The sequence below is a fragment of the Neoarius graeffei genome, chromosome 7 (genome assembly GCF_027579695.1).
Source record: "Neoarius graeffei isolate fNeoGra1 chromosome 7, fNeoGra1.pri, whole genome shotgun sequence".
In the NCBI taxonomy this organism is placed as follows: domain Eukaryota; kingdom Metazoa; phylum Chordata; class Actinopteri; order Siluriformes; family Ariidae; genus Neoarius; species Neoarius graeffei.
The window spans coordinates 22,477,350-22,505,162 of NC_083575.1; the positions used below are offsets into that span (position 1 = coordinate 22,477,350).

General features: G+C 41.5%; 1 protein-coding gene across 1 annotated transcript in view; it reads left to right on the plus strand.

Moving 5' to 3' along the window:
• Positions 1-26,686, plus strand: part of lrrc1 (leucine rich repeat containing 1) — a 192,719-nt gene extending 166,033 nt beyond the window's left edge. Inside the window, exons 11-14 of the mRNA XM_060925407.1 lie at positions 7,030-7,145; positions 12,908-13,077; positions 18,440-18,579; positions 24,794-26,686. Coding sequence (XP_060781390.1) covers positions 7,030-7,145; positions 12,908-13,077; positions 18,440-18,579; positions 24,794-24,952 — 585 coding nt within the window. The 3' untranslated portion in view covers positions 24,953-26,686. The remainder of the gene's footprint in view (positions 1-7,029; positions 7,146-12,907; positions 13,078-18,439; positions 18,580-24,793) is intronic.
• The last annotated feature ends 1,127 nt before the right edge of the window (positions 26,687-27,813 follow it).

Consider the following 27,813-nt stretch of genomic DNA (forward strand, 5'->3'; position numbering starts at 1 on the left):
ATTACAATCCATACTGACCCTTAGCAAAAAGTAGTATACTTAAAGTTCATTTTATTAAGTATGCTTCAGTATGAGTATAAGTATAGCAAGTATACTACAGACCATGTACTTTTAGTGTACTAGAAAGTATACAAATTTAATACTTTTTCGGACTAAATTGGAACATTTCAAGTTTATAAAAGTATACTTTAAAGTTCATTTTAAGTTTGCAAAAGTACACTTTAAAGTATACAACAAGTACACTCATCTACATACTATCAATGTACTTGGTATATCCCTCTTGCATGCTTAAAGTATACCACAAGTACACTTATCGATATACTTCTTTTTTTGGGCTTTTTTCACCTTTAATGGATAGGACAGTGTAGAGACAGGAAATGAGCAGGAGAGGGATCAGGAAATTACCTTGGGTTGGAATCGAACCCAGGTCCCCAGATTTATGGTATGGCGCTTTAGTTGACTGAGCCACAACACCCCTTAGTTACATACTTCAAGTCCCTATTTTTAGTTTATTATTGTATACTGTTATAAACGTTGGTTATTTCACTAGTTTACTTGTTATACTTTAAGTTTGCTTGGCATATTACTTGTAGCTTACTATTTATATACTGGAAATATACTCCTTAATGTATTCTTAAAGTTTACTCATACTGTATGTACACAAGAGTGTGATGCATTTACAAAATCACAAGACAGAATGTTGAAAACAAGTTTGATATATTTTCAAACATTTCAAAAATAAAGACCTATGAAATCAAGTCCTTCCTTACTGGAGAAATTGATCAATAAAGTCAAGTCAAAAGTTTTTCTGTTTTTGTGTATGATTTTAAGGTACATAAAGATAATGCAATTGAGCACACATACTATATACTGTAAAGTTTTAAACTCCAGCATTATATTAATATATAAATTAAATGTTAAGCATGAGTCAATGACTTGACCTTATTATGCACTTGGAGCAAGATATACTAAGTATTAGTACTTTGTGGCAGAAAAACGTGAAAAGTATACTAAAGTATACGTTTTAGTATTAAAGTATAAGTCTTAGTATTAATGTACTTAGTCTTAGACTTTTATTTATACTTTTCAGTATAAGCCAAGTATACTTCACTATACTATTCTTAAGTATATAAAATATAGTTTATAAAAAGTCAACTTCAAGTATACTTCTGCAGTTTTAGTAAAAAAATAAGTATACTCATAGTACACTTGAATAAACTTCTTTTTGCTAAGGGGAGGTAGTCCATGGGATTCATTTGACACCTAAAGGCATCCTTGGCTACAAATATTCTTGGGAAGCTTGGTATCTAGGTTTGTACTACCGGTATAACATCCCATTTCAATGTTGGTCCCCCATTTGCTGCTGCAACAAGCCTTCCCTGGTCTGAAAAGGCTTTCCAGTAGATTTTAGAGCATGGCTGTGGGGATTTGTGCATTCAGCCACAAAATCATTACTGCGGTCAGGCAGTGATCTCGGGTGAAAGGCTTGGTACGCAGTTGACATACGGGTTGTTTTGCAATCAGGGTACAAAGTTTGTGTCACAGGGGTCCAAAATTCAAATTGATTCAAACTGGTTCTTGTACCAGTTTTTAAGTGAAGGACAAGTTAAAGAACAGATAGGCATGTGTAATAGTTTGTATTATAACAAGATTAAGTGTAGCTTTAAGCAGGGCTGGGAGAAACAAATGAAGTGATTCTCGGAGAGGACTTTTTTTTTTTTGACAATTCAGAATCCACTACTTCCATAGTGCTTTTAAATATAAGGCTGTAAGCTTTGTGTTAGTTGTCTCTAATATTTATGTCCCAATATCGTGACCACATTTTAGGATGAAAACAATCATTTTAGATATGTTAGTTTAGATTGAAATAACATTGAAGCTGTCTCGGAGAGGACTTTTTTTTTTGACACAATTACATACTAATTTGATCAAAATAGTCTGAAAACTTACTGGCATTCAATAGCCTAGTAAACTAGACCCACCCACCTAGCGGCCAAAAATATTTTTGCCTACGAGTGGGTCTAGCCTCGGACCATATCAACAACACACCCCGGGCATCAAATCGTGCCTGCCAATCACAACGCAAGGTTTTTGTTTGGATTCTTTGGGCGGGCTTTTGCAGGAGTGACGACAAGGCTGCGCGATGCTGGAGAAAGCACAGCAGGGAAGATGGCTATGGGCTAGTGAACAGCGCTCATTTGACTCCGCTTTGGAATCAGTTTTAGAAGAATTAGACTTGGAGTTTTCGTTGAAACATGAGCAGGAAGAGGCTCTCCGTTCATTCCTTTTCAAGAAGGACGTATTATTAAATATTCACATTTAGTCTGGCTTGCCAGGCTAGTGTCCCTCTCCACATGCTGTTTGTTTACCCTCCCCCACTGCTTTCTGTCGCTCTGACTACGTCACAGTCACTGTTGCGCTGATTGGTCAGAGCGTTGGCCTATACGCACAGAGACAGTTTGAAAGACAACAGGTTGTTCCTACCCACACCCTTCGGAAATGTCTACGACCGACTTTTCACTTAGGCCGCCCTCAGGCGAGCCTCCTGTCTCCCACGCCAGTCACATTTTTCCATCATTAACGTGGCAAGCTCATTCAGAGTGGCAACCCCGGCATCGGATTTAAGGATGTCAATAAACGTTTTAATGGGCCGCCCCTGGTTTCTCCTCCCATGGGTGGGTTCCCACAGGAGGACTTTGCTGGTAACAAGCTCTTCATGCCGTTGGCAGTGACCTGCCACGCCCATTCTTCTACTAGCAATTACATTGCTTAGACGTGGCAGATCACCATATAGAATGGCATTAGGTATTTGATCATGCCAATTTACATTGAGCACTGTACGCAACATTCTGGTATATGTTCCATCCAAGGATTTCTCGAGATGTTTTGTCAAAGTCCAACATTCATTCATTCTACGACCGAGACCAGACTAAATATTCACATTTTAGTCTGGCTTGCCAGGCTAGGCATTCAACATTAAAACTTAACTATGTTTCCAGTGATATGGAACCAAATATGTGTTTTATGGTATAAAGAATGATTTAAGTGCATCCCTTTTGGAGCTACCTGTGGTCAAAAAAGCACTTTTTCTAAATGACACGAGTAATTTTGCTAAATATGACATATATTGCCATACATTCACCAAAAATAACGTTATCACCACATTTTTTTTTGCATGGTAAATAGAGCTATCACAGGGCTACAATAAACAACCAAGTTTATTTAGTCAAGCCTTTTGATATTGAAGATAATAAGTGTTAAATGTGATTTTTAGCCTGCGTACCCTGATTGTAAAACAACCCATACCAGTTCATCCCTGAGGTGTTCAATGAGGAGGAGGTCAGGGCTCTGTGCAGGTCAGTCGAGTTCTTCCAGTCCAACCTTGGCAAACCATGTTGTGATGGACCTCACCTTGTGCACAGAAATATTTGTCATGCTGGAACCGGTTTGGGCCGTTTTTAGTTCCTCTTAGTTCCAGTAAAGGGAAATCGTAAAGCTATAGCATACAAAGACATTCTAGACAATTGTGTTGGCCATATAGTGTCTCTTTGGCTATATTTTCCAACTACCTTTCATATGATTTCGTGTTATGTATAATATTTATAATATTATAGTGCTTTAGACTTTAAAATAGCAATAATGTTTTATATAATGATGAAAGTGGCGCATCACGACACGAATTCTGTCTGCGTGGGTCATTGCTAGCTGGCTGGCTGGGAGAAGCGAGGGTAAACTGTGGTTAATGTGCAATCTGAAAGCCTTTTCTCAGACTTGAAACAATAGCCCAGTGTCACACAGATTCAGATTGTGTAGTGAGTGTTCACCGCTCGGCTGTTTGTCTGACCTCACACAGTGCAGCCACACACTAGCACATTTCCATCATGCTGTTACACACCACATATTCAGTATCCAGATTACTTAGAAATGCTACTTTTTGTAAAATGTAATAAGACTGTATTGGTATGGTAGGATAAGAGCTAATGCATTTAAATCCTCGAACACTCCGGTCCTATTGTTGTAATAAAGATTTTATTGGAATGAGAGTTAAAGATTTATTTGCTCGTTCTGCTGCGTTTTAGAAATCGGTTTCCTCACCGTAAGCCACAGAAATGTGTTGAGCATGTAGCTCTTTATATTCCTGCTGCTGTTATGTTGAGAGAGGATTACAGGTGTATGGCCTGTATATCCTGTGTGTATATTTGTTATTCCACAAAATCGAGTTGATAGTTGACGAGGAGCGTCGCAGCAAGTTGGCTTATAAGCCACATGGATTAAAGTTTTCCGTCGTGTGACGGATTTCCGTCAACTGAACTCTCTCAAGGCCAAATGTGAGGTCGGTGCTGATCCGACGAGAATTAAAATGACGGGTGGTTGGATAGAGATTGGGTTAGAACACTGATGTGTTGCAACACCAAGTATCAGCAGGGTTTATTTAACTTTTTTGTTTTTGAGCCATGCTTTGTGTCATTCATTTCCTATGTTTGATCATGTTTAAATATTCGCTGTCTACGGTGCGGCATTAAAAAAACATGCGCTGTCAAAATTGGCAAAATACATTCTCATGTGCTTGGCGTGCTTGTGTCTGACCATTTCTCGTCTCGTCTTCTTCCGCTTATCCGGGACCGGGTCGCGGAGGCAGCAGTCTAAGCATGGAAGCCCAAACTTCCCTTTCCCCAGACACCTCGGCCAGCTCCTTGGGAAGAACACCGAGGCGTTCCCAGGCCAGCCGAGAGACATAGTCCCTCCAGCATGTCCTGGGTCTTCCCCGGGGCCTCCTCCCGGGGGGACATGCCTGGAACACCTCCCCAGGGAGGCGTCCAGGAGGCATCCGAAAGAGATGCCCGAGCCACCTCAGCTGGTTCCTCTCGATGTGGAGGAACAGCGGCTCTACTCCGAGCTCCTCCCGAGTGACTGTGCTTCTCACCCTATCTCTAAGGGAGCGCCCAGCCACCCTGCGAAGGAAACTCATTTCAGCCGCTTGACCATTTCTGTTTTGTATTCAGTTAAATCTTGCCAAAATGACTTAGTTCAAACCTGGACATATACAGTAGAAATAGAGTATGTTAAAAAAAAAAACGAAAAAATAAACCCCGGAAAGCCCGCTCCTCTGCTTCAGCCAGACTTGAAGACCGGACGGTGCAATGCTTGCAGACTGTCAGAAGTAATTAGACCTAAATTTATAGCTAACAAATCAGCAGACGCCCCAACAATTATTATTTTCGTTAGGCCAGTGTGTAAGGTATGTTAGAACCGTGCCTTATAGCCTACGTTATATCACAATTTAAAGGACGTTTGAGGAGTTGGAGGCTGCGAGCGCAATGATGCTCCGACATGCGCTAAACTTTGTTCCCTGAAAATCATACACCAGCGTTCAATGCCCCAAACAGTCAAAATGTCTAGAAGACTACGGTTAAATAATAATCATAGCCTACTAAGTTAAATTACGTCAAAACATCTGTTTCTGGCCTCTGAAATGATGGAGGAAAATGAGAACGAACGCAAAGTAGATAGCGGCCAACTTCACACGATCTTTTAGGTAACTTAACACTCGTGTTGGCCACAATATTTCTCTTAATAAAATCTTGAACTGTTTTTGAAGTCGTATTCAACACAAAGTAAGGTCAAACCCCAATTTTAATGTAAGAGAAGATCCAAACTTTTTTCTATATTGACGTCGAGCACAGAGGAGCATGTCATTCTGCTTTCGGTTTCGGCAGCATGGATGCGCTTTACATGAAAGAAGGCACTGATGTGTCTGCCATCGATAAAGGTGTAAAACAAGTGGAGGTGGGCTTGGCTGTACGAAATAGGTGAAAACGGAAAGCCATTTAGTTCATGGTGCAAAAAACTAAACATTCCAGGCGCTTGCATTTGTGTGGTTTGCCACAAAAAAATAATATACGGAAGCAATGGAAAGAGAGTGCAATAAATTGAATATATTAATCCATTAATTAACTGATAAGTTATTAGTTCTAAGTTAACCATTCTCAGAATTTCATCGAAATCCACCCATAACCCCCCCCATAGAATTTCATCGAAATCCACCCATAACCCCCCCCCCGTAAATTTTCAGTCAAATAATTTTTTTTTGCTTTAATCCATGAAGCCATGTACGACGAGATTGAGTGGAATAATTGTTTTATTCTATCCACATTCACTGGATTTTGAGAAACAGAGCATTTTTATTTTTAGCAGATTCGATAAATAAAAACTTTCTACAAAACGTTCGACACAATTTCTGCTTAGAATTTAAACAAATCGACGAAATGACTAGCAATTTGTGAACATGCTACAATAATTCTTCAGGAAAAAAATATGTTCTTACCATCAAATACTTTTATTCCATGTTTTGTTGCTTCTTGTATTTTTTTTTTGGGGGGGGGTTCGAGTAGAGTTTTTATTTCGTCCTCAGTTAACTCAGCACCACGCTCCGCCATTTTGTTTTTCTCTACTCACGGTATATGAGCTGATATCCTAGTAGTAGAGTAGCCAATCAGAGTGTGCGATTGCTCATATCCAGTGAATGTGGAAAGAATAAAGTAGAATGTCAGGCTCAGGCGCCGGAAGGTAGATTTGTTGCTGCCTGGCTGTCCATTAATGCCCTGCTATAGATCACCGTTAAGTGCTTCGAAAATTAGGCCCCGCTATCAGCTCATTCAACAGCGTATAGATCCCACACCAAGATTTGCATGTATACAGGCATGCATTGCTTTGGTTAAGTTGTAAAATAGATTGCATATCAAAACAGACAAGTGTATGATTGCTGTTTGTATCCCTTTATGCAATTATAGATTTGTGTGTTAAAAGTATAAATCCTGCCCCCTGTTCTTTCTTCAATAGCTTGGGATTGTCAGGAAACTGAACATTTAGAGCCTTAAATATTTAAGCTCTGGTCGTGACTGCCTTGCTCCATATAACCAATTTAGAATCAAAGCACCGTTAACCACTCAGCTCTACAGCTCCTGTTCTAGTGCTTTTCTCTCCATAGCTACTCCTTCTGATGTGTTTTTCTTTCTTTTCTTTTTACAGATAGGAGGCTGCAGAAGTCTGAACGTATTGTGTGTGAGAGACAACCGTCTGACGCGCATCCCCTCCGAACTTTCACAAGCGACAGAGCTGCACGTTTTTGATGTGTCTGGAAACAGGTTAGACATTTGAAAGGCTTAGCTGTTCAAAGTATATCCCAGAATAATTCAACCCAAAATCAGAACTTGTTTGTTCTGTAAATATAAACGATGCACCGTTTTTTTTTTTGTTTGTTTTTTGTTTTTGAATTATCAAGCCAGCACCATGTATACAAAATATACCACACTTCCACATCCCACAATATTTTATGTAACATAAGCACGTTGCGCATCATGCTAATGCAGCTATGAATAACACAAAACGAACCTTTTATTCCAGAGCATTAGGTTTATTTCCCTGCAACTTTTCATTGTGATCAGAGTCGGCATTCATCGGCACGCTGAGCAAGGGCGGCTGGTGCATAAGGGCGATTGGGCGACGCACTGCCAAAACGAAAAAAAAAATTTTTTTTTTCTTTTTTTAAAACAAACTTTCACCAGCGCTGCTCGAGGCCGTTTTAATCTGTCTCTGGGTATCATTGTCCAATCAGGGTGGTCTTGCTTCTAGAGTACCGCCCTTTTTGGGGCGATTTCAGTCACGCTGAAAATCGCCCAAGAGTTCACTGATAGAGTCCCAAGTTAATATTTTTTTTTTCTCCTGACTGACACTTCAATGCAATCTCTATGGGTTCCGGGGGGGCGTGCCCTAACGTGCTTACGTCACTGCGAAGCGCGGCAAAGTTGCGTTCGATCCGCTCAGTTTCTGAGGTGAGATGGATGCGGAAAGCAATTCAGTGCGGTCCTTAAAAGAAGTTCCATTTAGTCAGCGATCAAATCGAGCTAAATTGGCAACAAAACAAGCTGGACCCCCTCGACCAAATCTAAACATAAAACAAATTTCGACAAGGGGGGAAATCATATACTCGAGGTTTTACTTCAACATGGTCCCAGCGCAAATCCTGGCGAGCTGGCTGCAAGGACGCCTCAGCGGTTTTCTGCTCCCCCTGCTTACTTTCCCACCCTGGAGGTGGCTCCACGGACAACACTGCTTGGACGGTCACTGGAGTTTCGGACATGCATCATTTGTCGGAGAAAATAAAAAAACATGAGTCATCAAAGATTCACATGGGCAGCTGACTGAAATTTTCGGCTTTTGGGAGAGTGAACATCGCTACACAACCGGATGAGGGCTACAGGCTAGCAGTTCGCCACCACAACGATGAGGTGAGCAAGAACAGGCACATATTAAACCGGCTCATCCAATGCGTGAAATTTTGTGGAGTGTTCGAGTTAGCTCTACGAGGCAAAGACGAAACTGAGGGCTCCAGTCACCATGGTGTTTTTCTGGGTTTGGTTGACTTCGTGACTCACTCTCTCTCACGCACACACACACACACACACACAGTCACAGAATCCGTTCACTTTTGATGTTTTCAATGTGCATTTTTATATTTGCCACACTTTGCTCTGAGAGTTAGCACTTTGGTAATATCCTTGGTAAATACCAGTAATTGCAAGATCTAAAGATCCACTCATCTATTTATTCAACTGCTATTGTTATGTTAGCCAACTATTTACAATGTTTTGTTACAGTAAGTGCACTTTCCTGTTTGTCCTTAAGTTGCACAGTCTGTAAAATTCTTGCTGGTCATGGAGTTTGAAGTACAAAATCTATTTACAGAACATTCTGTAGAACAGTTGACTTGCTACCTAGGTCAATTTACTTCAGTCCTGTGGACATTTATGGTCCGTGTAGACATAACGGGGGAAAATTGCCCCCCCTGAAAAAAAATTCAGGAGCCGCCACTGCCCGTTTGTAAAAATCTACTACTTCCCACACTTGAATGCAAATATATTTGGCAGGTACGGTTGCATGCATTCATTATTATTCAAGGATGCATTATTTAAAATGGAGTCAAATAAATTTCCAGGTCACATATCGTTTACGTCATGTTTAATTTGCATGGTAACATGAGTAGATTCCTAGACTGCCTTTCAGATTTTTCAAGTGTATTTCATAAAAATAATTTTCCCTGACACCCAATTATTTTTGTTTGGTGAATTGAAAGCTACTGAATTCAAATCAGACTTCCAATTTTATCCTTTTTTTTTTTTAAATAGAGTGGTTAATGAATTTCGGGCCACGTGGCTCTAAATTCCCTGTTGTTTTTTTCCTGCTTCACCATGCCCGTGACGTAGTACAAGATACTACGTCATGCATCAAATGGTGGGCTTTCCCCGTTCGCGCAAGGCATTGTGGGATACAAATTTGAAACAGGAGAGGAAAATGGAGGACGTGAGTGCACAAATGAAACGTGAAAGACTATGGAATCAATTTTGTGCCAAAATGTTCATACAATACTTTTGAAATATCAAACAAAAATGATAAAATACAAAAAAATCAATTTTTTTTAGACTGGCAAACAAATTATTAGTGTAATCGTGCAAAATCTCAGTCTATTACTCTTCAGAAACCTTTTATTTTTGTTCCGCATCTTTCTCAGTTTTGTTTGACGTAATTTATTTTGGTTGCGATTCCAGCGTTCTCGTTTGCGCTCCCTGACTTTTTGCTTGCAGTTTTGGCACAAACTTGACGTGTGGGCGGGCTGTCCAGGAACGCATTCCCATTGGCTAACTTGTGTTTGACTGACAGCTACACTCAGCCATTCCCTACTCGGATTCTGGCGGACTGTTTGACGAGTGACCGATCCATTGACGGTAAACAAGCATCGAGTGGACTTCAGTGGCGATTATGATATTGAATTAAATTCAACAAAGTGTAAATTCAATATCATAGTCGCCACTGAAATCCACTCGATGCTTGTTTACCGTCAATGGATCGGTCACTCGTCAAACAGTCCGCCAGAATCCGAGTAGGGAATGGCTGAGCGTAGCTGTCAGTCAAACACAAGTTACCCAATGGGAATGCGTTCCTGGACAGCCCGCCCACACGTGAAGTTTGTGCCAAAACTGCAAGCAAAAAGTCAGGGAGCGCAAACGAGAGAGCTGGAATCACAACCAAAATAAATTACGTCAAACAAAACTGAGAAAGACGCGGAACAAAAATAAAAGGTTTCTGAAGAGTAATAGACTGAGATTTTGCACGATTACACGAATAATTTGTTTGCCAGTCTAAAAAAATTGACTTTTTTTGTATTTTATCATTTTTGTTTGATATTTCAAAAGTATTGTATGAACATTTTGGCACAAAATTGATTCCATGAAAGACCGACTACAGTAACGGAAAGTGAGAAGAAAAGACGTTATGTTGCGAAGGAAAGAAAACACAGGACCAAACTAATAAATATCGGCGGTCAGCGAGCACCTCGGTGTGATCAGCTGTTCGTTTAGCGACAGAATGATGTAACCGTCAGTGCACGGTCAAGATAAATCTGCGCATGCACACACGGACTTCCTCTGTCTACTTGACTGCACGAAGCAAGTGATTTCATGCAGTAAGGAATCCCCTCAAATTAAACAACTTCCCAGCCACAGAATGGCCTGGGTGGTTTGTGTTATTCCAGAAACAAACGTATCACAATGACCAAATTTCAGAGGGAACTTCGTTTCATCGATTTTATGAAATCGAAAGGCCGTCTACTTTTAATGACCGGGGGGGGTTAAATTTTTTTTTTTTCTTTAAACCCTGGAAAAAATGTTTTGCATACTCCATGAAAGGGCAGTTGTACACCTGTTAACAGTTTATCTCCCAATAATTAAAAAAAACCCCAAAGATTTCTAAAGTGCACCCTGCAAAATAACATCACCTACCATCTGGTCAAAATGTATTTTTCAGTGTATGACGTGGAAAAGTTGGAATATGGCCCTTTTCCACTACCCTTTTTCAGCTCACTTCAGCCCGACACGGCTCGCGTTTCGACTACCTCAGAGCAGCACGACTCAGCTCGCTTCAGCCCTGCTCAGCACCCAAAACTCGCACGGTTTTGGAGTGGGGCTGAAGCGAGCCAAACCGTGCCGAGTGAGGCTGGGGGCGTGAGCAGACACTCCCCTGTGCACTGATTGGTGAGGAGGAGTGTCCTCACATGCCCACACACGCCCCGCGAGCACGCTGGGATCTGTAAACACCGTAAACCCGGAAGAAGAAGAATTACGAATTGCGAGAATTTCTGAAGCCTTATGCGCCTCGCCTCATCTATACGCTCTTGCCAGTATCTGTTGGCGTTGTCGGTGACAACAAGCCACAGCACCAAGACCAGCAACACTAACGACTCCATGTCCTCCATGTTTATTGTTTACTCTCCGGGTCATGAGACTACCGCTTAAAAGATCACTGATGTCGCTGTTTGCGCTGCTTAACGACATCACGTGACGTCCACCCACTTTCGCTAACTCCACCCAATGTGTCCACCCACTTCCAGCCAGCACGGTTCAGCGCGGTTGTAGTCGAAATGCAACTCAAACAGCCCCACTCAGTTCGACTCAGCCCGACTCAGCACGGCACGGCTCAGCCCGACTCAGACGCGTTGGTAGTGGAAAAGCGGCAATAGACTTAGAACTTGGACAGTAGAACAAAAGGCAATGTTTTGCTAAGCAAGTTAAGCCGAGCCAAAATATTACAACCGAGGGCATTAAAAGCCACTAGGTGGTGGAGGTAGTATGTTTTGTCAGATTTGTACAGAATTATGATTGTAGACAGCAAGAGAACTGATTAGGTTTTGAAGATTAGGCCAAATAAAAAAGTGTGTTTCCGGTAACCCGACTGATCGAGAATTTCCGCGTCGAAATTGCTGACTGTAAAGTTTTTATTACAAATTTCCCTCGATGTTTTAGTGTAAGCGGCGTTGGTTTGTCATAATCTTTTGTTTCAACGCATTCAAGTTGTGAAAGAAACGATAAAAAGTAAAATGTTTCGCCACTTCTATCATCCCTCCTGCATAAACTGAGCCGAGCCGCCATTTTGAATCCTCATTCAAGGCTGTAATGCAAATTGCTTCCTCTTCAGTATACAAGTGCACTTCCATGGCAGGGAAAAACACTACATTTTGCCGCCTACCGGTATGTAGTCCCCTATTTATACAAATAGGAGTCATTCAGGATTCAGCCATGTTTTTGCTCGACCCAAGTTCTACAGTAGGCTAGGCTAGGCCGTCTGCTTTTAATGGAAGTAGCCTAGCCTAGGACGTTATTTTCACGTTATTTCTTGATAAGGTGTTTTCACGTTATTACATGAAAATATCATGAAATATCGCTTCCGTAGATCATAACTCGAACTCTCGCGATATTTTTTTTTTTTATTATTCGTTTAAAGATTTAAAACACTTATTTTATTATGATGTGTGGTATAAAGGATTCTGTGCCAAAATACTATTTTGTAAGATGTTTCCTTGTGTTAATTTTTTCGAACAAAATTTAAAAAAAAAAAATAAGAAAAAAAAAACTTTCCTACCTACCGACCTTATTTTAGTATTTCATGTTACCAGAAACACACTATATTTTTTTTTTTTTGGCCTTATACAAACAGGATAAAGGTCCCAAAAGTGTCCAATGTCGCAAATGTTTTTTCTTCAATAGCTTCCTTGCATTTTGATGAATATATTTTTCGGGTATATGAGGCACATAAACTGGGAACAAGAAAGGCTAGATGAATTGACTGACTGTGGAAGAATCCCTGAATTCTTCTTGTTCGTTATTAATCATATTTTCTGAAGATAATGGAGAGAAAAAACCCTCACCAATCGTTTTCGTTATTTTGTCCTAATCTTATGCAAACACTGGCACTCGATTGTGCATATGAATCCCTGCATTTGAGAAGGTCTCTGCTCAGCATCAGCAATGTTATCCCTCTTCCCTCCCCCCCTTTTTTTTTTCTTTTCTCTCTGTAGGTTGACTTATCTGCCCATGTCTCTTACTACACTGAAACTCAAGGCGCTCTGGTTGTCGGAGAATCAGTCTCAGCCGTTGCTCACATTCCAGACAGATGTGGATCCTGACACAGGGGAAAAAGTGCTCATCTGTGTGCTTCTTCCTCAGCAGCTGAATGAGAGTGAAAAAGGTGCCTAACACATTATTAAGAAAGAGTGCTGGTTCTGCTGTTCACATAAATTAAAAAAAAAAAAGACTCAGAAGTGGTATGGTTGTTAGACTTGATATTGCATTAAATGTTTCATGTATGGATTTAGCTGGAGCAGTTTTTAAAGATTTTTGACCCTTTCTGTTTTTCTTAGTGTGATACAATTGTCTTGTTAGCAGTGTTATTTTAGTGAACACAAAGCTAAAAGTTCAAATCCCAGGACTGTTGGGACTTGAGCAAGGCCCTTAATTCTCTGTCTGTCTGTCTGTCTCTCTCTCTCTCTCTCTCTCTCTCATATATATCATGATGTATTATGGTCATCGTGTGTGTGTGTATATAAAATATGATGTATTATGGTCACTACCTCATGCAATCATGGGAAAGGATCATTAAGCTTTGTGTATTTTCAATTATACTTCTTGTAATTTTCCACATCAGAGCCCTAAACTGCTGCGCTTAACTCACCAAGACTTTGTAGGATTTTATTTTGCTCTCTGTTTGTCGAGCACGTATTCTTATAGAAGGAAAAATACAGTACATGTTAGGTTTTTATGTTAGGCATATATCGTGTAATAATAAATCGTGGTACAAATTTGATTATTTGAATCAATGAAATAATAAAAAAAATCGTGATTATCAGGCTGCATAATCTTAGTGTTTCCTAGCTGTAATTGTGTAGTTTAGACAGCAGAGGGTGCAATAGCACACAATAGTGGGAATGCACATGACTTCACCCTAGACGGAAGTAACATGGCTCTAAGGTCTTGAATAGAATATACAAACAGATCTAAAATGGGAAAGTTGTGCAATTGGCTGTACAAACAGATTTAACAAGAAATTGGAGCACTCTTTTTACAGACTGCAGAAAGCTAAAGAAAAGAGAATGAAGGCGGTAGAAATGTTCATAAGTTTATTAAGAAAACACCTATTTGTTACAAACTTTCCTCATCTCATTATCTCTAGCCGCTTTATCCTTCTACAGGGTCGCAGGCAAGCTGGAGCCTATCCCAGCTGACTACGGGCGAAAGGCGGGGTACACCCTGGACAAGTCGCCAGGTCATGACAGGGCTGACACATAGACACAGACAACCATTCACACTCACATTCACACCTACGGTCAATTTAGAGTCACCAGTTAACCTAACCTGCATGTCTTTGGACTGTGGGGGAAACCGGAGCACCCGGAGGAAACCCACGCGGACACGGGGAGAACATGCAAACTCCACACAGAAAGGCCCTCGCCGGCCACGGGGCTCGAACCCAGGACCTTCTTGCTGTGAGGCGACAGCGCTAACCACTACACCACCGTGCCGCCCACAAACTTTCCTTTTTAATAAAATGAATATTTTAGTTAATGGGCTGTTATATTTTACTTCAACCTTTTACAAATGTGGGTAAATAATTATTGTTGGTTATTCCAAACTCCAGTTCCAGAAAAGTTATTTTCCAAAATGCAGTAAAAACAAAAATCTGATTTGTTAATCCACGCGAACCTTTATTTAACTGACAAAAGTACAAAGAAAATATTTTCAGTAGTTTTATTGACCAACTTAATTGTATTCTGTAAATATAAACAAAGCTAGTATTTGATGCCTGCAACACACACAAAAAAAAGTGGGACAGAGGCAAAATAAGACTGAAACGTTTATAGGATATTGAAGTAACACCATGTTGGAAAATTCCACAATAAGCAGGTTAACAGGTGAGGGTATCACAATTGGTACATGCTCCTTTTATACCCAAAGGCTCAGTCTTTGCAAGCAAGGATGGGTCGTGGCTCATTCCTTTGTTCCAAAATTCATGAGAGAATTGTTGGTCAGTTCAAAAAGAACATTTCTCAATGCATGATTTTAGATGTTTCAAAATCTACTAATATTATAATATTATGAAAAGATTCAGGGAATTCGGAGACGTCTTGGGGCGTAAAGGTTAAGGTCAAAAACCACTGTTGAATGTGATCTTTGAGCCCTCAGGTGGCACTGCCTGAGAAACAGTCATGCTAATGTGACAATTATAGCCACATGGGCTCGGGAGTACTTCGGAAAACTGTTGTCACTTAACACAGTCCATCACTGCATCCAGAAATGCAACATGAGACTGTGTTGCGCAAGGAGCAAGCCATTCATCAATTCTATGCAGAAACGCTGCCGATTTCTCTGGGCCTGAACTCATCTCAGATGGACCGAAAGACAGTAGAAACCTGTGCTGTGGAAATGTGATGAGGTCCACATTTCAGCTTGTGTTCAAGAAAACTGGATGTCGAGTTCTCAGTACCAAAGGTGAACATGACCATCCAGTTTATCAGAGAAAGGTGCAAAAGCCAACATTTGTGATGGTATGGGGGCATCAGTGCCCAAGGCATGGGTGAGTTGCATGTGTGTGATGGTACCATTGATGCGGAGGCGTATATTAGGATTTTAGAAAGACACGTTGCTATCAAGGCAACGTCACTTACCGAGAGGTCTGTGCTTATTTCAGCAGGACAATGCCAGGCCTCGTTTTGCACAGGCTACAATAGTGTGGCTTCATAGCCACAGTCAGTGCGTTTACATGCACATCCAAATCGAGCTACTGTCGGTAATCGAGCTAAGGGTCCCAGCAGGGGTGCCAGAGAAATCCAATCCTACATGCACACAAGGAAATCGAGCTATTGTGTGAGGTACATTGTGCACCCGAGCCACAGGTGGCGCTACACGCCCCATCGTGTTGGTACACTTCCGGTTGTCGTCATGAAGAAGAGCTATTCAAGAGTATAAGCAAAGTTCTCCTTGTTCCTCCTGACCTCTTCTGCTGCTCGCTACTACTACTGTTGTCACGCCGACCGAGGCTGTTGTGTTTCCCGCTTGTGGTCTCGTCACTTGTCACTTCCGGAAGGGGCAGTGCTGAAGTAAGTAGCTCGATAGGGTTTACATGCACTAAGTAGCTCGGCTACAATCGCATAATCTAGGTCGTGTAGCTCGATTACGAGAAATCCAGTTCGGTTCGATTTCAGCCGAGCTAAGGTGTTTCCATGGCATTTAGAACTTCGATTTCAGTCGAGCAACGGCAGAAATTCGATTTTCTCTATGTGCATGTAAACGCACTGAGTGTGTGTGTGCTTGACTGGCCTGCTGCCAGTCCAGATCTGTCTCTGATTTGACAACGTATGTGGCATCATGAAGAGGAGAGTCGGACAACGATGACCACAGACTGCTGAGCAGCTGAAGTTTTGTATCAAATAAGAATGGACAAAAATTGCAAAACTGCAACAATTGGTATCCTCAGATCCCATACAATTAAAAAGTGTTCTGAACAGGAAAGGTCATGTAACACAATAACGCTCCTGTCTCAACTTTGTGTGTTTTTCAGGCATCAAATTCTAATTTCATTTATATTTATAAAATACAATTAAATTGGTCAGTAAAACTATTGAAAAACTTTTCTTAGTACCTTTGTCAGTTAAAGTTTCATTGGAATTAACAAATCAGATTCTTGTTTTTACTGCACTTTTGGAAAATATCCCAACTTTTTTGGAAATGGGGTTTGTAGAATGGAAATTTAAAAAAAAATGAATAAAATGGATATTTAAGTTGATAAAGAATAGGAAAATAAATATTACACGCAGGGCGGCACGGTGGTGTAGTGGTTAGCGCTGTCGCCTCACAGCAAGAAGGTCCGGGTTCGAGCCCCGGGGCCGGCGAGGGCCTTTCTGTGCGGAGTTTGCATGTTCTCCCCGTGTCCGCGTGGGTTTCCTCCGGGTGCTCCGGTTTCCTCCACAGTCCAAAGACATGCAGGTTAGGTTAACTGGTGACTCTAAATTGACCGTAGGTGCGAATGTGAGTGTGAATGGTTGTCTGTGTCTATGTGTCAGCCCTGTGATGACCTGGCGACTTGTCCAGGGTGTACCCCGCCTTTCGCCCGTAGTCAGCTGGGATAGGCTCCAGCTTGCCTGCGACCCTGTAGAAGAATAAAGCGGCTAGAGATAATGAGATGAGATGAGATTTATAAAATACAATTAAATTGGTCAGTAAAACTATTGAAAATCTTTTCTTAGTACCTTTGTCAGTTAAAGTTTCATTGGAATTAACAAATCAGATTCTTGTTTTTACTGCACTTTTGGAAAATATCCCAACTTTTCTGGAAATGGGGTTTGTAGAATGGAAATTTTAAAAAAAAATGAATAAAATGGATATTTAAGTTGATAAAGAATAGGAAAATAAATATTACACGCAGGGCAGCACAGTGGTGTAGTGGTTAGCGCTGTCGCCTCACAGCAAGAAGGTCCGGGTTCGAGCCCCGTGGCCGGCGAGGGCCTTTCTGTGCGGAGTTTACATGTTCTCCCCGTGTCTGCGTGGGTTTCCTCCGGGTGCTCCGGTTTCCCCCACAGTCCAAAGACATGCAGGTTAGGTTAACTGGTGACTCTAAATTGACCGTAGGTGTGAATGTGAGTGTGAATGGTTGTCTGTGTCTATGTGTCAGCCCTGTGATGACCTGGCGACTTGTCCAGGGTGTACCCCGCCTTTCACCCGTAGTCAGCTGGGATAGGCTCCAGCTTGCCTGCGACCCTGTAGAACAGGATAAAGCGGCTAGAGATAATGAGATGAGATGAGATATTACACGCATATATAAATTTTTTTTTTGGTCATAAAATGTTTCGTTTTTGTCCCCCCCAAAAAAAAAAATCATGTGAAACTTGAATTGCGAGCCCAATTTTGTAAATCGAATGGAATCATGAATTGGGTGACTCATTACATGCCCAGTATGTGTTATGTTTGTTTCTTGTCTGGCACTTTCTCTGCACTTGAGCTGTTTTATATACACCCAATGGATTGCACAGCTTAAGGAAGCTTATCTCTGCCGAACCACACTCGTTGCTATTAAGCACTAGTCACAGTGGAATCCCATCCACCACTGTGTACCGAAGGTGCTCCAGAATTAATTTCTTATATTGTTTTGAGCCCGTGAAATGTAAATGCAGTGTTTGATAAAGACGAGACAAAAGTTAGTCACTTCATCTCTTCTGACTTGCAGCCGTGTTTTCTTGTTTAGACTGAGGGATTATCGTCATTTGTTGTCATGGGATGATGAGGGTGGAAAAGTCACTGAGCGAGGAAGGGAGGGACAGACCACAGACACTCTTGCACAAAGCCTCTGAATAAGTCAGGGTTTAACAAGCATCAAGTATAATCTGAGCCCTAATCTGACATTTTCACGTGTTGGGAATTACAAGTGAACTCTTCATGCTGAGGTTACTGGATTTTATAGGTTTAGCGGTGGGCCTTTAACCCATGACATGGCATAGAAAAATATTTTGGAAATGTTGAAGTGAGATGTGATGGTGGAAAGTGTGTTTGTGTGTGTGTAGGCTCTGATAACCTGGCACGTTGTGGTGCTCTGGAGAGTCTCGTGAATGACGTGGCTGATGACACGTGGGACAACAGAGCCATGAATAGAATGAGCACCATCCGGTTCCTGGACGACGACGATGACGACGATGATGAAAAGGTGAGAGAAATGTGAAACGCTGCTCTGTCACACAGATTGAGCTGTCTGTGTAACAGTAATCATCTGAATTATTTTGAGTTTAATATTACTACTACCACCTCAGTTATAAAGCTGATTTTGATGTATAAACTGTACATTTAATCAATCACAAGTTTGACTTTGTCATATCTCACCTCTGTGGATTTGTTGCTTTAGTAAAAGTGACGATCACACTGTAGGTATTCGGAGTACATGCGCGTAAACGCTGCTGCAAAAGAAAAGCCAGTGAAACTCCTTCGAGTTAGACGGGTTGCGTCGGTGTACAGCAATCTTCAAGTTATGCCACAGATTCTCAATTGGATTGAGGTCTGGGTTTTGATTAGGCCGTTCCAAGACATTTAAATGTTTCCCTTTAAACCACTGCAGTGTAGCTTTAGCAGTATGTTTACCGTGAACTTTCGTCCCAGTCTCAAACCTCTGGCCGACTCGAACAGGTTTTCCTCCAGAATTGCCCTGTATTTAGTGCCATCCATCTTTCCTTCAGTCCTGACCAGTTTTCCTGTCCCTGCAGATGAAAAACACCCCCACAGTATGATGCTGCCACCACCATGCTTCACTGTAGGAATGGTGTTCTCAGGGTTTGCACCACACATGGCATTTTCCCTGATGGACAAAAAGATCAAATTTAGTCTCATTTGACCAGAGAATCTTCTTGCATGTGTTTGGGGAGTCTGCCACATGCAGTTGGGCAAACTCCAAACGTGTTTGGGTTTTTTTGTTTTTTTTTCTTTTCTTTTCTTGAAGCCACTTTTTTTTTTTTGGCCGCTCTTCCATAAAGCCCCACTCTGTGGAGTATGGACCCTTTTCACGTGACGTCGCGACAAACGCAGCCGCCATTTTGGACATGTACTACCAGTAGTTTACCACAGCCAACATTGAGGAACGGCAGCAAAGAAAGTGTTTATTTTCAGCAAGACTTCCATCATGCCACTATATTGTTGTGCACCTGGATGTAGTAACCATCAACAAACAAGGCAAGGGTTATCATTTTATCGAATCCCGGTAGATGCTGACCGACGGAGAAGATGGATAGCGGCATACCAACGCTTGTGTAGTGACCACTTTGTTGGAGGTAAGACGAATAAAATTAGCCAGAAAAGGCATTACATTGCTGTTAACATTCCATTCTAGTTTACTGTAATTATGATCTGGCAGCTATTTACACCGGATCCAGTGTAAATAGCTGCCGGAGCCAACGTCCGAGGTTCCGGAGCGCGCTCGCTCGCGGCCAGCCGGAGCGCGCTCCGGCAGGCTCGGACGTTGGCTCCGGCAGCTATTTACACTGGATCCGGTGTAAATAGCTGCCAGATCATAATTACAGTAAACTAGTAAATACAGTTTTCTGCATCTCACTCCTTTTTCTTTTATGTTTGTCGCCTTCCTCGCATTCAAACCGATGCGAGCCGAAGTCCACTACATGTCCAAAATGGCGGTCACGTTTACGAAGGTCACATGACTGAAAAGGGTCTATATGGCTTAAAGTGGTCCTATGGACAGGTACTCCCATCTCCACTGTGGATCTTTGCAGCTCCTTCAGTATTCTCTTTAGTGTTTTTGTTGCATCTGGAATGTGAACCTTTGTCCCAGTCTCAAACCTCTGGCCGACTCAAACAGGTTTTCCTCCAGAATTGCCCTGTACTTAGTGCCATTCATCTTTCCTTCAATCCTGACCAGCTTTGCTGTCCCTGCAGATGAAAAATATCCCCACAGCATGATGCTGCCACCACCATGCTTCACTTTAGGAATGGTGTTCTCAGGATGATGGGAAGTGTTGGGTTTGTGCCACATGTGGTGTTTCCCATGATGGCCCAAAAGTTCAATTTTAGTCTCATCTGACCAGAGAATTCTTCCATGTATTTGGGGAGTCTGCCACATGCTGTTGGGCAAACTCCAAACCTGTTTTCTTAAGCAATGACTTTTTTTTCTGGCCACTCTTCCATAAAGCCCCGCTCTGTGGAGTGTACGGCTTAAAGTGTTCCTATGGACAGATACTCCCGTCTCCGCTGTGGATCTTTGCAGCTCCTTCAGTGTTATCTTTGGTGTCTTTGTTGCATCTCTGATTAATGCCCTCCTTGTCCAGTCTGTGAGTTTTGGTGAGTGGCCTTCTCTTGTCAGGTTTGTAGTGGTGCCATCTTTCCATTTTGCTATAATGGATTTAATGGTGCTCCCTGGGATATTCAAAGGTGGGATTTTTTTTTTTTTTTTTTTTTTTTATAACCCAACCCTGATCTATACTTCTCCACACCTTTGTCTCTAACCTGCTTGGAGTGCTCCTTGGTTCTCATGTTGCTTGCTTAGTAGTGTTGCAGAGTCAGGGTCCTTCCAGGACGGACTGATTTATACAGACCTTGTGTGACACTTTGCACACAGGTGGATCTTAATCAACTAATTATGTGACTTATGAAGTGAATTGGTTGGACCAGCTCTTATTTAGGGGTTTCATACGAAAGGGGGTGAATACCTATGCATGCTCCAAATTTGTTTTTTCATCTTATTGTTTTTGTCACAATATTTAAAAAAAAAAAAAAAGTTTTCATCTTTAAAGTGGTAGTTATGTTGTACAAATCAAATGGTGCTCATCCCCCCAAAATCCATTTTAATTCCATCTTGTAATGCGACAAAACAGGACAGACATCATGGGGGATGAATACTTTTGGAAGACACTGTAGAACAGTACACCTATTGTGTTTTCTTCTGTACTTAGCACGATGCACTGAGAGCTTGCTGATGAGCACCAGGAAAGGTGATGGGCCGTGATGAAATGCGTCCCTGTTGTAAGAAAAGAATAGAGCACAAATCCGTATTGCTGTAACTGGGTCCTGTGAGAATTGTTGATCTGGTTTTATAACAGTCGCATACAAAATAATAATAATACAGTACAGATGTATACGCTCACTGGCTGCAAATGGGTTTACACATGTGCCCCTGCACATTCATGCATTATTCAGGACCTAAAATCCTACAGATACAGGTCAAGAGATTGCGGTCAGCCAAGAACAAGAATCTGAGGCTACAACAAGGACAGATGAAACTTGGGAAGCATTCTGAATTTTTTTCCAGTTTTTAACTGTCCAGTTTCAGTAGCCGAGCCTGATGTGGTCGTCTTCCGTTGTTGTCCAGGTTCGATTTTTGATGCTTTTCTGCTCACAGTGCTTGTAAAGAATGGTTATTTAGGTTATAATACCCTTCTTCTCAGCTCCATCCAGTCTGGCTATTGAGCTGTCTGTTGATCTCTCTCACCAGCAAGCTGTTTCCACTCAGCACTGCCGCTCAGTGGATGGTTTTTGTTTTTCGCACCATTCTGTATAAACTGTAGTGACCTGTGTTAGTTCAGCAGTTCATGAAATGTTCAAACCAGATCATCTGATCTCAGCAATCATGCCATGGTCAAAATCACTGGGATCACGTTTCACTGATGCTGTAGGTTATAAATGCAGAACATGTACCGAGTTACCACTTTTGTTATGGAACCCATTGACGATCACTCATTGGCCATTTTATCATTCGAGGTAGATCATAACTGAATGTGGTCTGGCTCTTGCTATGACAGCCACCTGTGAGAATAATAACCTGATGACTCCGTGACTACACGATGAAAAGAAATGTAACAAAGTATAACCAGGCAAATTATGTAGGTCATTTATTGCCAGGTGAAATGATGCCAGGAATGAATGGCGCATCAATATCCAGGTAACAGAACAACCGTGGGAAAGAAGCCGTTTTGGAATGGTAATGGATTGAATGTGCTAAATAGCAATGACTACGTCCAAAACTGTTAGAGGTGTGATGATTAATCGATCCCCAAGCTGTTGATCCATTTCAAGCCGCGATTCAAAAATCGATTAAAATTTAACGAATCATGGTTCATTGACGATTCTCTAACGGTACCTAATTTCATCCCGATAACCCTAGATACATAACAAATTTCGACAAACAGCATAACTTCGATATTAAAAATAAGTACCCTATGGGTACGTGGCTACTGCTTATAAATAAAATTGTTTTCTGATCCCATGTCTGTACAGTAAATATAGCATATACGTATATATTTTCTATGAGGCAGTAGCCACAAAAATGAAGCGTAATCCAAAAATGAGCAATTTAAAAATCAAAGAAGTAAAATATACCAAGTGTCCATATTTTATTATTCTACTCTTAGGCCCCGGTCACACCGCCTGAACTTTGCTGGAGCGTTCCTTGAACGGTAGGGAGGGGGGGCCGAATTTCGACAACGCTCGTCACCGTGCACAAAATGGGAAAAAAATCGAAAACATGGGCGTTGGCTTAGCGGTGCACCGCTGAAGCCGGCGTTGGTTTAGCGGTAGCGAGCAGTAGCAGGCGTTGGTTTAGCGGTGACGCGAGCGTTGGTATAGCGGCGTTCTGCGCATGCGGGCTTTGGCTCGGCGGGGGTATAAAGTTGGTTTAGCACCAATCATAGCAAGTCTCTCAGCATCCATGGTGATACAGTTTTACTGTAACTTTGAGCAAATTCGATATAGATGAGGTCTGAACTCAACGGCAGCTCGATTCCAAATGAGCTCCTGGTCCATTTCTCCCCGTATTTATAGCCAAATTCTGGTCCCGCTCCGACACCTCTATACCAACGCCAAACCAAAGTTCATCGCCGCCATGGATAGCTGCTTCAACACCCGACACCGTTCCATCAACCCCGTGTCCGCTCGTAAAACGCTTACAACCGCTCCACAGAAGTTTGTGCAACGTTTAATCGCCGCCCGGGCAACGCTGGCGAAGCAGCGGTGGTCCAGCGTTCAAGATTTCTGCGTTGGCCTAGCGGACCCAAGCGTCCACAAACTTGCGTCTAGCGGTGCCAAACTTTGACTGGGCGTTGGTGGAGCGGGGGTGAACTTTGCCAGGGCAGAAAATTGCCCCCTCCTCACCGCTCGCAATATTTTGTGCAGCTCAAAACTTTCGGAGCGGTAGGAGGGCCCCTCGAGAAACATCAGCGGTGGCCGAGCGTATACGGCGTTGCTTTAACGGGGGCCAACTTTTGTTAAACGGTGGTGAACAGTTACGAGCGGTGATGAATTTTTTTTTCACCGCTCCAGGAACGCTCCAGCAAAGTTCGGGCAGTGTGACCAGGGCCTTACCTCTTACAGTTTTCGAAACTGAAATCTCCGAACCGAGGCTGACATACACGCGCTGTTGCCATGACAGAAGCTCTTATTTCCCGGAAAAGGCTCAGCGCTAGAGCTCAATGGTCTCAATACTCTTTTCGACAACTTCCTGTAACAACTCGGAAGTACATCGCATCTACGTCACACATGGGACCACTGGCCGAAGAAGGCGAGGAAAGGGGGACAACCTGGAGTATATTTTAAAATAGGAACGCATGTTCCCTTGGTAATGAGCATAAACCTGCCTGAAAGTGAGTCCATTTATTTCAAACGGTGAACCGAATTGTATACACCGGCCATTTTAATCGGAACACCTCTATGCGCAGTTTGCTCTTGTTACACTCATTCTTACAACAGGATGACATAGTGGCATAGATGACATGAGGCAGTAGCCACAAAAATTCGATTTAGTATCCAGACCTGTACGTGGACGCGGCCATGTTTGTGGTTGCTATAGCAATCTCGTGAGATCACACATTACTTTGTGAACAGCATGGCGGACGACTCGGAGTTCCTGAAGCCACCAGCTTTGAAAAGCCCGGTTTGGCGGCATTTCTTATCTCAGTGCCTTATGTACTCTCTGGACAACAAATGTGTCTCAAGAGGTGGTGTTCACTTTAACACAGGTGACGGTGTTTTAAAAGACTGAGACAAGTCAAGAAGTTTTCATTGCTTTTTTTGTTTTAGAATTTGCGGTTTGAAAATTAAAATGTGCCAAAAATGACTGAACTGCGATATATTCATAGTTGCATTCAAAGTCAATGGAGTGACTGGAGTCTGAATAAAGACTACAAAGGCAACACTACTTGCTTGTTTTTTGTTGCTGTACGTTTCTAGGCCGACAGTTAATAGAATATTGACAATGATTTACATCAGTCATAAAATGGAGGACAAAAAATGTGAATTGTGATTCGAATCGAATTGGAAGGTCAAAATTGTGAATCAAATTGTGAAAAAACTGAATCGTCACACCTCTAATAACTATAGCTGGCGTACCTCCGGTGATGGTCTTGTTTTCTTTGTCGTTTCCTCTCTTTTAGGGAACGCTGCTGCGACGGGCCACGCCGCACCCCGGAGAGCTGAGGACCATGAAGAAGGTGGTGGAGAATCTCCGCAACGATCTGAACGCTGCCAAAGGCCTGGACTCCAACAAAAACGAGGTCAATAACACTGTGGACCCAGTGACTACATCTGTGTGACCACTTTTTACCTCCGAGATGGCCCAGTTCCCATCGTGTCTTCCCACATGCACCTCAGCCAGCCTTCTCCCTGTACCTTTTTTATTTTTTAATTTCTCCCTTGAATGTGACTCTCTTTTCTCTATGTTGGGTCTGTCCTGTCTCTCCTGTATCTCCTCAGATCCTGAATCAGGGAAAGACCTCCATGATAGTTGCCTTATCTTTTTTAATTTTTTTATTATTATACAGAGCAATAATCCATGCAAGAGTGCACAATTTTTCTCTCTCACTGTTTAATTTTAGCCAAGTCCTTTTTAAAGCTTTTTTTTTTAAACACACAAATGAGTACAGTAGATGCACTACATTTAAGTCTTATACTACATTAAATGCTGACAGAAGCTCCAATTATATTGACTATACATATTTACATTTTTGGATTTTTTTAAACACTGGGTGGATGTTTCTTTTTTTTTTTTTTGTTCTTTCTCAAAGTCTTTGGGGACGCTTTTTTGATCCCAGCCATTTTTGGACCTTCTGGTTTTAAAACGTGTTGTATAGATCTTTGTGAATATCGATGCTTTTTGTACTCGTGGCAGCTCAGATGGTGTTAAGCCTGGAGGGGACAAAAAAAAAGAAAAGAAAGATGTATAGCATAATTCTTAATCATTTGAGGATTTTTATTCCTGCAAAATATTTGTGGTTTTACAAAGCAGTTGAACAACATGTTTTAATGTCTTAGACAGCAAATAGGTTAGTTGGTGGTGTGTGGATAGCTTTTTTTCCATATTTACTTTTCGTGTGTGTGTTCATAAATCAGCGATTGAAAGCAACATGTTTTTGTATTCGAATATAAATAAGGGCTAACATGGCACTTCCACTTCTTTAACTGGAATGAGGGTTGCATCTGCATCAGCACCACGTTTAGATGTTACTAATACTCCTTTCCACCAACAGGGAGCGGTTTCTGTTCTGGCTCGCGTACCAAAATTTTGAACTGTTCACAGCATTTCGACTGAAAATAAATTGGTTCGGAACCTGAAAAGTCGGTTCCCAGCTGGAACCAAGATATAGCTGGTTTTTCCAGCATGAACCGTGACATCAGTGGGTGTGTTATGGAGAACGCAATGGAAAAGGATACATGTTCAGGAAAAAAAATTGAATGAAAACAAATATCTGCAATAACAGAACAAAAGCTCGCAGGTAATCAATGCGAGCTGCCATCTTGCTCCGACTGTTTACTCCTGTTGTGAATTGTGCAATGCCCTCTGTTCACGACGTATCCTTGATTTATAATGATTCTGCTTAAAACTGGTGGAAACGTGAGCTGGTTCGCTAGCTGGCACCAAGGTTCAAAGACTCCTGAATGGAACCAGTTCAAGAACCCGTTCCCTTTGTGTAAATTTGGTACAATAAAACCTGTTAGTTATCCTTGTTTTTTTTTTTTTTTTAAATAATTTGGTTTGGTGGGCGGTTTCCTTTTAAATGCAGTTTCATGAAAACAAACAAAAAAAAAACCCACAATGCACTTTTGCAACACTCTGAAATCATACTGCCATTGCTTATATCCATTTTATGGTACACTACAGACGCAATTTTTGCATTATATTTTCTTAGTGTTGAAATGCTGGTTTTTTTTAATGCTTTAATTATTATATTTTATGTCGGTGATAAAGCTGCACAAAAAATGATCTCAAATCAACTCTAGGCCTTTGACTTCTAACCACTGATACAATAAAGTGATTTTATCAAATCAGAGCACATTGTTCACTGTTTTTACCCAATCACTGGGTTCTGTTTCCACTGTTCATGTTCTCTACTACGAGTTGCATTTTATTCTACAATATCAAACATTGTCATGTAATTTCTCATCTTATCCTGCATATTTATGGACAAACTACCTACGAGCGTACTTCAAAAAGTTCTCAGCCTCACACGGAAACAAGGGGCATAACTGTATACTATAAAGCCTTCCATCACTGTCCACAGAAACTCAAATGAAAGAAGCAATTGAAGAAAAAAAGGAGAGGAAAGCTTCGAGCTGCCGTGATGTTGCTCCAGGACAGTGCACCTGTCCACACAGCACAGGTTGCAGGGGCAGAAGCAGCCAAATGTGGCTTTAAGCTGTTGCCTCATGCACCTTACTCACCCGACCTGACTTCTATCAGTTTCCCAGACTGAAATCCTACTTGCGTGGTCGCCATTTTCAGAGTAATGATGAAGTCATCCATGCTGTTGAGGAGGATCTGGAGGCTCAAGATGTGACCTTGTTCCACAAAGTGATAGTGAAGCTTGAACATCAGTGGACCGAATGCACTGACGTTAAAGAAAACTGTTGAAAAACAGTGCAAGAATAATCTTTCTCCTGTGATGTTTTCTGGGTGAGACCGAGAACTTTTTGAAGTACCCTCATATAATGTCATATTTATGCATTTTCATGACATTAAAAAAAATGATTAGCTCTTGTAGGCCAGTGTGGCAGGACCTTTATTAAAATGGCAGTAGATTATATTAATCATTATAGCGTAGTATAATAATAATAATAATAATAATAATCTAACACTACAAAATTAAGAGAAAAATGCTGTACCATGTAGGTATGAGAAGCAAAGATCCTTATGGAAAACCTTTTACATCACTTATTCGTTAAATCACTGAAATTTATTTCCTTGCATATATAGTTGTAAACAAATATATGCGCATTTATGTGATCTGCCTGATCTTGTTTTCATTTAGTGATCACCCTGCCATGTGTGCACATGTAGCCTTTGTACCGTGAGCAGTGATGTATAATATTATGTGCCATATGAAGGTCATGTTCTTCCTCTTTTGTTGCTTTTCTTTGAACACTTTCTGTATTTAACAGGGTGGATTAAATATATTTT